The sequence below is a fragment of the Doryrhamphus excisus genome, linkage group LG4 (genome assembly GCF_037039965.1).
Source record: "Doryrhamphus excisus strain RoL-2023G ecotype Guam linkage group LG4, RoL_Dexc_Guam_v1.1, whole genome shotgun sequence".
Taxonomy (NCBI): domain Eukaryota; kingdom Metazoa; phylum Chordata; class Actinopteri; order Syngnathiformes; family Syngnathidae; genus Doryrhamphus; species Doryrhamphus excisus.
The window spans coordinates 15,272,467-15,282,551 of NC_136360.1; the positions used below are offsets into that span (position 1 = coordinate 15,272,467).

Below are 10,085 nucleotides of genomic sequence, written 5' to 3' on the forward strand. Positions count from 1 at the left end.
CTCTATTTCGTGTACAAATATGAATATCCGCCACTCATATGTCAAAGATGTATTCATATCCTTAGTCGCCCATGAAAGCGTGACGGGAACGGCTGCTGTATATTCCTCATCACCTTTTCCACTTTTCCACTCACAGAGTCCCTGGACACACAAACATGCCCCCACGCGTGCACGTGGCCCCCAGCGTTTATGTCCTGTGATTTATGGTACTTTAATATACAGGAATATTAAGTGCATGCAGGTGAGGATCCCTGTCGCTCGCCAGCATATTAATGGTTCCCGCACAGCCTTGCTGACACCCTGTTTGTCATGTCGGGGCCCCGGCCCCTGCCCGGGATGCGCCCTATCCCGTGCACATACATGAATGCCTATGATGTCTATGCATAAGTAATGGGACAGCTGATGGTGACAAATCAAAGCCAGAAAGATGCAGAATGGCAGGAGATAAAAAAGGTTGATGGAAAGATTGTAAATTGTCTGTCGGCTGTGTGTATGCCTGGGAGCATTTGGGGGGGCTTTCAATGCACACCCGGACACTGCATCACCTACTACATATGTATATAGATTTCCAATTGACAGCATTTAGCAAAACCAAGGTTAGCGTCAGTAAATAATAATAATAATAATAATAATAATAATAATAATAATAATAATAATAATAATAATAATAATAATAATAATAATAATAATAATAATAATAATAATAATAATAATATATTCATTAAATGAACTATACTTTGTCAGCTCAAGCCTGGAATCAAACATTAGGTTGAATGACAAACAGTGTTGGGCAAACAACTTTGATCACTTCTAGTTACTAGTTACTTTATCTCCAAAGTCATGGATTACTACTTTAAAAAGTAATCATTTTAAGTTACTAGTTACTTTACCCCCAAAAGTCATGGATTACTACTTAAAAAAAATAAATATTTTTTAGTAACTTGTTTCCCCCCCACCCCAAAGCCACGGATTACTACTTCAAAAAGTAAAAACTCCAAAAAGTAATCCGAGTTAGTAGTTACTTTAAAGTTAATTAATTAAGTGTAAAAAGTAATCCTTTCTGGTTACTAGTTACTTTACCTCCAAAGTCATGGATTACTCATGTAAATAGTAATCCTCCTAGTTACTAGTTACTTTACCTCCAATGTCATAGATTACTAGTGTAAAAAGTAATCCTTTTTAGTTACTAGTTACTTTACCCCCATGGTCACAGATTAGTCATCCTCAATTAGCGCTTTTCTGAAACTAGTTTTTGGTAGCTTCATCTTGACATAAAATGTTTTTACATTTTAATCCCATGAAAAATGTCATTTCTTTCTCAGAGATTTTCTCAGAGAACTGGAAACAGAGCAGATGACCCCAAGGGTCAAAAATCAACAAACGAGCGAAGCAAAATAATCTCTGCTGCATTTGGCCGTTGCTCATTTCACGTATTGATGCAGGATGCTGCATCAGCCAGGAAAAGCTGACAGCCCTTTCGGCCTTTTTCATCCTCCCTGCGGCCGCCTCAGCACCGTTGGCCTTTTCATCCGTAGCTGCTATTACCTATTGCTGTGTGAGTGTGTGTGTGTGCAGCGGTACGGAGGATAGATGTGTATGCGTGTGTGTGTATGTGTGTGTGTGTGTGTGCGGAAGTCATGTCCGCCTTCCTGCACAGAGCGGCGCTTCAGTGGCTGTGGCAGGCGTCGGCCACCAGAGCGTCTGGGCCCTGACAGGGTGCCGCAGGGCCCGTCGTGCCCCCGAGCTAAAGCGGGGCCGAGCAGAGCAAACACCCCCCACTGGAAAACACCGGGCTGGGACTTTGTGCCCAGCGGCCATTGACAATTAAGAGCCATGAATTCCACCTCGCTTGGCAGATGGAAGGGAAAGGCCTCCGGAAAGATTTTAGTTAAGCAGTTTTTTGTTGTTGTTTGTCCCCACCCTCCCCCTCCTCCCAGTCTCTTTAAGGCGCTGGGTGACGCTAAATGTATAATTCACTCTAATCACTGAAGAAGACTTCAGTGCAGGCAACAAAGGTTCCTTGCTAAGTAGTGGAACTCTTCTTCTACAGTTGTTGTAGGTGACCTCTGGTCAAGGTACGGATGGAATCAGTGAGTAAAAGCCACCAGTGATTGTTATCTTGGAACAGGAGGACTACCCCCCCCCATCCTGTCATCCTGTCACTATCCGACATAGCTGGCTCCGAGCGGGCTTCTGAGCCGCATTCAAATTCAACAAAGGCCGAGAAGTGGCCGGCCAAAAGTATCATCATTACCATTCTTGCCCTCATGCCAACTTTTGTAGGTTTAATTCCCCGTCTGGCAGGGTTGAAGTGCAGCTACCAGATACCCCCACACTCCCCCCGACCCCCGTCTCAAACACTAATAAGCATCGCTAGCTTTCAACACAGCGGTTTCCTGTCACGGAAAGGTCTCCCCTGGTCACGTGTTGGCGTTTATACCTTTACTGGCAGGTGGGTTTAATGTCAGAGGAGGCGTCTTCACATGTGGAGCCACCGTGGACCCACCATGGACCCACCATGGAGCCACCGTGGACCCACCATGGACCCACCATGGACCCACCATGAAGCCACCATGGAGGAACACTTCCAGGCCAAAACACGAACGTCATGAACTGAGCTACGCTGACTTCATGGAAAAGGACAGCATTGTCATCTGAAGGACTTAGTAAAACACCTGGTGGACGTAAAACCTTCTTCCATGCAATCATATTTTCCTGCAACGTGGAGCGTGGGTAATTGCAAACAGGCAAGAAATCCTGAAGAGTATATGATGCTGAGCAAAGCACGACCGCCGCTTGCTTTTTCACTTCTGCAGATGTGCACAACTTCTACGCCACTTTTTTATCCAGCGCTTTCTTCATGAGCACAGCCACGCGCACCCGGCCATTTGCACCGCCGCCGGACGCCTGGTGCCGCAGAGCAAGGCATACGTCTGAGCTGGCCACAAGATTAGGTACAGCTGCAGCGTTGTTGTGCCGCAACATGGAGAGCATACAGGACAATGGCTCTAAACCAAAACCCTCACTGGATGTATTCCAAGACAAGGCCAGCTCTTCTTGCTGCCTAGTTAGAGTACTTACTAAGTACGTACTTAGTTACTGTGTTAGTAGTTAGACAGCAGGGAGTTACATTCTTGGTTTTATGTTATTAGTTAGTAGTTTATTAGTTAGTTAGTTATTAGGCCTTATGTCATCAGTTAGTTAGTTATTATGTTATTAGTTATTAGTTAACTATTATTACGCGTGTGTGTTTTCTGTTTTATTGGCTGCAGTACTGCACTATGGGTACTTATAGATAGTTAACTGTTGGAAATGTGCTAAATAAATATATTAGACCGAGTTAGTTATTAGGCACTATGTTATTAGTTAGTTATTAGTTAGTTGGTTATTATGTTATTAATTACTTGGCTATTGGGCAATATGTTAATAGTTAGTTATTACTTAGTTGTAATTATTTTATTAGTTGGTTATTGGGCATTGTGTTATTAGATAGTTATTATCTTATTGGTTGGTTATCAGTTAGTTGGTTATTATGTTATCAATTATTTGGTTATTAGGCATGATGTTGTTAGTTAGCTAGTAATGAGTTATTATTATTATTGTTATTATTAGTTGGTTATTATGTTATTAATATATGGTTATTGGGCATTATGTTGTTAGTTAGTTATTAATTAGTAGGTTATTATGTTATTAATTATTTGGTTATCATGCATTATGTTATAATTTGGGCATTAATGAGTGAGTTATTATGATACTAATTGGTCATTAGTTAGTTGGTTATTATGTTATTAATTACTTTATTAGGCATGATGTTATTAGTTAGTTATTAATGAGTGACTTATTATGGTATTAGTTGGTAATTAGTTATTATGTTGTAAGTTCTTATTTTTATCCTTTCAGCTTCTTCTCTTTACACGTGGCCTTTTTGCTCTTTTTTTTAATCTTTTTGCTTTTATTTGGACAATGTGCTGCAGGCTGAAAATGGACCAAGCTTTGAACACCCCTGGTCATATAGGAAATATTCCCAACATAAACATATAGCTTCAGTTGCATAGGGAAGGGAAACAAAGGGAAATTGAGAGGATAGATATATAGTATATATAATATATCGTATATACAGTATATATAGTGTATATATAGTGTATATAATATATAGTGTATATACAGGCATTTAGTACGAATAACCCTACAATAAAGTGTATTATTCGGCAGTAATATAGCGATGATGAGTGATATAGTGTAAAGGCCGTGTGCTTCATGGGAGGAACCCTGCGTGTTTATCCCAAATAAGAACACACACATCCTGCAGGGAGGAAGAAGGAAAAAATGCTCCTCCGACTCCCTTTGGCGTCTGAAATGTTGTAAATGTGAGAGTGTTGCTTTACCTTCCAGCTTCATGCCCACAGTGAGGCACTTTTGAAAGCGGCAGTATGGGCAGCGCTTCCTCTGGGTCTTGTCAATCTGGCAACTCTGGTTCTCGATACATGTGTAGCGCTTGTTGTTCTGCACCGTGCGCTTGAAGAAGCCCTGCGGAGGGAACCAATTAACATGTCAACCTGCTTGACCCCGGCCATTTCATGCTAATGCACCCATTCACACACACGCACCATCTACACGCACACGCACACACACACCCCATCTATACACACACACACACACCCCATCTACTCGCACACACGCCATCTACACACACACACACACACGGCCACAGTTACACGGTTCATAAAAAGCCAGTAAGAATTAGAAAGTGTTTTAAAGCACATATGACAAGTGTGCATTCAAATTCAAATTCAAATTTGCTCCAGTAAGGCAATGAAATGCCGAATTATTGCAGAAGGAAGGACGGGTGGACGGTGGAAGCACGGAGGAGGATTTCCTTCAAGCTAAAAAGAAAGCGGCGCTGTGGATGTTCTGCCTGAAAAAGAATATCCACCAAGGATACGTCCCACCATATGCAAAGATTTATTGGAAAGGAAAAGACGCTGGCGTGGTCCCGTCCAGGGAAGAAGGGATCTTTTCATGGTTGCCCTCCGGGATGTGGCATTCAGGGCAAGTCCGCCAACCTCCAACTTCAGCTTCACTGGTTTGCTGACGTCGAGCCCATGCCGTGACCTTTGACCTTTCTCCAAAGTCCTAGAGTTTGAAGCCCCCCGCTACCGTGAATGAAGCAGCATTTTCCAAGCGATCACATGACCATAGACCACTTCTAGTCAGCCTGCTTCATGGAGCCCATCAATGGCCGGCTGCGGGTCAATATCGATATTAATCATCTTTCAACAAGGATATACAGACCCCCCCCCCTCCAGCAAGTGCTTGTAGCATCTCAAGGCTAGCGTACAGAATCCAATCTATAACATCTGCTTTGAATAATGACGGCATAGGCAAGAAATGTGCGCCACAGCATCGGTACTGTTTCCTGCTTTCACGACAGCTTGCATGAGCAGGGAGACGTTCACCTCGCTGGACCAAACAGGACAAAAAGCTCGCTGATGGAGCGCCACACCTTTTGCACGGGAAGCCTTTCCCCATTCAGACGATGGCTGTTAATGAACGTGCGATGAAAGCCGCACACACGGGGGGAGGGAGACGGCAGCCACCGCAGCCAATCAACACGCAGCTTTGAGAACCATTCAGTCCCGTGCTGCTCTTTGGATGGTCCGTTCATTCATTCAGCAACCGTTCATCAATCGTTCATCAATCGTTCATGTTCATCAACCATTCGTCAACTGTGCGTCAATCGTTCGTCAACCATGCGTCAATCGTTCGTCAACCATTCGTCAACTGTCCGTCAACCCTTCATCAATTATACAATGGCTATTTTATTCATGGCTTTTTCAGGTAAATATTGCAATATCTCAAATGTGAATATTTTCAAATGTCCTCCCCCATGAAAGCCAAGTATTGGACAATGCTCCTCCGCATTTTACGTCTCGACATCTGTATTGCGTTCACGTCAAGCCTTAGGGTCGTACGGAAAGTCTTTAATTTTATTTCTGGACTGGGTCTTCCTGGGGTGGACCCGTGTCTTAACCTCCTTAACCTGGTCTACCTGGCCCAGGACTACTGATGGATGTCAGACTCGCATATTTGCAAAATTATATTTACATCTTATGTACATTTCTTTTTTAAATGTACTCTCATATTTACATATCTTATGTATTCTCATATTTACATATTTAATGTACTCTCATTTTTACATTTATTTTTTAAATGTACTCTCAAATTTACATATTTAAGGTACACTCAATCTTTTTCAAAATGTATTCTCATATTTACATATCTTACTTAATATGTACTTTCATATTTGCATATCTCGTTTAATTTGTACTCTCATATTTACATATATCCCTTAATATGTACTCTCATATTTACATATTTTATTTAATATGTACTCTCATATTTACATATCTCCCTTAATATGTACTCTCATATTTCCATATCCTTATGTACTGTCCCTCTCTGAAATAAACAGACATCAGCAAATAAATCAAACGTCAGTAAAATTATTTGTCTTTCAGCAAAACGTGTCGGCTTTGACTTTGGAAATCACTGGCCAACACGTTATAATAATAATAACAATAAGAAGAAGATCCATAGTAATAGTAATAATATTACTACGTGTCATTTATTAGTGCATTTGTAAATAGCCAAGGATACTACACATGACGGAATAAAAACTACTTTATGATATTTTGCAGACAAATGGGTTTGCTCTCCGTCTCAGGCCTAGCAGCCAGCTAGAGATGGATGGACTGGGAATGAGATGGATGGACTGGGAATAAGATGGATGGACTGGGAATGAGATGGATGGACTAGGAAACAACATCAGTGTCAGACTGGAATGACGCTAATGATGGGAGTGTTGTTGAATCCATCGGTAGCAACATGAGGAGCAACATGAGGAGCAACATGAGGAGCAACATAAGGAGCAACATGAGGAACAACATGAGTCCATGCCTTAGCAAAGTTGTGAGTCAACTTTGAGATGTTGACTTGTGTCTCATGAATTTCACTTTCTTCTTTCTTCCTGGGGCAAAAAAAGGCAATACCCCCCCCCCCCCCCCCCCCAACCAGCGAAAATCATTCTCTACAGCAATGTCCACCGTTTGACTCTGTTTGGAGGAGAACATCTTCACCATGCCGCCACTCACCTTGCAGCTCTCGCAGGTGAGGAGTCCGTAGTGGTAGCCCGACACCTTGTCCCCGCACACGGGACACATTTCGTCCAGGTCTTCGTCATAGGAGTAGTCCATCATTTTGATTTGAGGGGCTGCAAGCACATGGGAGGGGGGGTGTTATTTTTCAATGTGCAGACGGCGGAGGGATTGCCCATCAGAAGGCCAAAAGAGGGAGAAAGCGGAGAAGATGGATTGGGCCTGTTAAATATGCTAAATATGCTAAATATGCAAAGCTGGGCGAAAAGAGATGAGAGATTTTTGACAAATGAAGACGTTCATCTTGTGCCAGCCGACAACTTGTTCCTTCTCTTTGCTGAAACGAAGCCCCCCCCCACCTCCCAACGCCGAAGGCCTCGTTGGTGTGATAGCGTTTCACATTTGACGCTGGAGTCGGACTTTTTATCTCATCTCGGCCCGACGCAGACGCACCCGGCCAGGAGCGGAACCACCCCAAATATCCTTCTCCGTTCCTCGATTATTTCCCGCCTTATTAGACCCGATTGAGTCCGCGACGTCGTTCGGCGAAGTCACGTGACATTTACACTCTTGGGAAAGCTTTGGCGGCTTGGATCCGAAACGCAAACCGGAAAGATTCGGCTTCAATTTGCCGTCTGGACGAGGCCTTGGCGTCCCCCCCTTAGATCCCAAAATATATATTCGAATATTGTTGTTTTTATTATTATTATTAACATTATTATTATTATTATTATTATTATTATTATTATTATTATTATTATTATTATTATTATTATTATTATTATTATTATTACTATCAACAGTAATTCAAGAGGTTGTGTGTTAAAAAACATTTTAATACGCCTTCACCTCAGCGGGGCCTTTTCTCTTTTTGCAAAGCAAAAACTCAAACATCGCGTGTACGCGCAGCCGTGCACAACAAATAATTATTGACACATTTGTAATAATCGTCATAATAATCCTCACGATAACCATAGTAAATGTAGCAGTTTCCCGGCCAATAAAGAGAATAAGAGAATATACTAAAAAAGGTGGAATTGATTTTAAAATGCAGAAATGGTCTGATGGCGTTCCTCCAACACATCAGAATAAATCCGAATAAAAAGCGAATAAAAAGCGAATAAAAACAATAATTCCACCAATAAAAAAAGTTTCCAGAGCTACCTCGGTTTTAGTGTCCCAACTAGCAGGCCGTCCGTTATCGGCTTCTCATAAAGTGATGATTGCCTGCTGATATCAAATCATATTTCATTTCAGATATGAGATGTGATATGACATATTAGATATTGTATATTATATACGAAATGATATATTATATGATATATGGTATGATATAAATATATATTATAGTATATACGAGATGATATATAATATGATATATATTATATACGAAATGATATATAATATGATATGTGGTATAATATAATATATAATATATAATATGGATGGCGTCCATATTTGCAATAGGCAGCGTGTTTTTTTCCACGGCGCCACCGAAGGAGGTGAATATGTTTTTGGTGATGAAATGTGGGTGTAAAGATGCAGGCCCCCATGCCGTAAAGTAGAATGAAATTCAGGGGTGCTGCCCCCCCCATGATAGACCCACGCCACTACTCGGCTGCGTTGTGGTATTTCCCTGCAGCAAAGCCAGGACTAAGTTAAAGGGTTGCTGGATAAAAGGCCGGGCCTGAGTTGGGACAGTTGCTGGTTCAAACGCCACCGGGGCCAAAAGCGAGAGGCCAGTTTTGACGCACGTCCGTCATTTCTCTGCGCTTTGAAAAGTTATCGTGGATAAAATATGTCAGCCGAATGTGTGGTTATTCTTCTCTAAACTTCCCGACACGATCAGCTCCTTCTTGCGGTCTGGGGCCGCGAAAGGGGGACGGGTCTTACCGTGCAAGTTCCTTGGCATGTGTCCCTGGTCCCCATACGATCGAGAGAGCAGCAGCGAGTCCGTCTCGACTTTGGGCAGCATGTCAGCACCGCCGGCCTCAGCTCAGCGGGACGCTCGGACGGGCGGCTCTGGTTGTCCCCGTCCGGCCTCCCGACTATCGGACCGGACCGTGGTCTTCCCCGGGTGCCGAGGAAATTTACCAGCAGTATGAAAATGTCATTTTTCAACCAAAAAAAAAAGTGACTGCACCAACCAGGCGCTGAACCGGTGCGCCTGTTGTGTTGTTGGGAGAGGAAGACGTGTTTTGCTGCACGAAGGAAGTTTCCTTGCGTGGGCTCCAGCGATAAAAGTGTTTGGTTTGAAGTCCGAGCCCTCTGCTGAGCCTAAAGTCGGACTCGGCGCGTCAAGCCGGACGGTCTAGAGATGTGGGGAGCGCTCTTCCTCCTCCTCCTCCTCCTCCTCCTCGCCGCTTTGTTTACTCCCCACCCGCCAATCCCGGACTCGTGCGGTCCTCTGACGTCACAATCCCCGTGTCCAATCGGGTCAGTAGACCGGGAAAGCCTGCGGGTCGACGCGCTCCAGAATCTCAGCTGTTGGATGCCGTCGGTGGTGGACTTTGAAACATCGGCCGGGTGGACGTGGCATCCTCCTTCCTGTGGGCACGTGCTGCTATTGGCACATTTTGCCTGTTGATGTTTCAATTCATCCAAGTAGAAATATAGAAATATAGAAATATAGAAATATAGAAATATAGAAATATAGAAATATAGAAATATAGAAATATAGAAACACTTTTTATTTTTTAGGGACACTTTTTATTGGCTGGCACCACTAGGGAAATAAAATACCTAGATTTGGGGGGGAGATGGATGGATGGATGGATGGATGGATGGATTGATGGATGGATAGATGATGGATGGATGTATGGATGGATGATTGATGAATGGATAGATGATGGACGGATGGATGGATGGATGGATAGATGATGGATGGATGGATGGATGGAGGATGAATGGATGGATGATGGATGGATGGAT

The 10,085-nt window shown here is 43.0% G+C and overlaps 1 protein-coding gene across 1 annotated transcript in view; it reads right to left on the reverse strand.

Moving 5' to 3' along the window:
- nr5a2 (nuclear receptor subfamily 5, group A, member 2) overlaps positions 1-9,383 on the reverse strand; it is a 54,371-nt gene extending 44,988 nt beyond the window's left edge. The window contains exons 1-3 of the mRNA XM_058073029.2: positions 9,048-9,383; positions 7,152-7,270; positions 4,386-4,527 (exon numbers count right to left, since the gene is read on the reverse strand). Coding sequence (XP_057929012.2) covers positions 4,386-4,527; positions 7,152-7,270; positions 9,048-9,129 — 343 coding nt within the window. The 5' untranslated portion in view covers positions 9,130-9,383. The remainder of the gene's footprint in view (positions 1-4,385; positions 4,528-7,151; positions 7,271-9,047) is intronic.
- Positions 9,384-10,085: the final 702 nt, after the last annotated feature.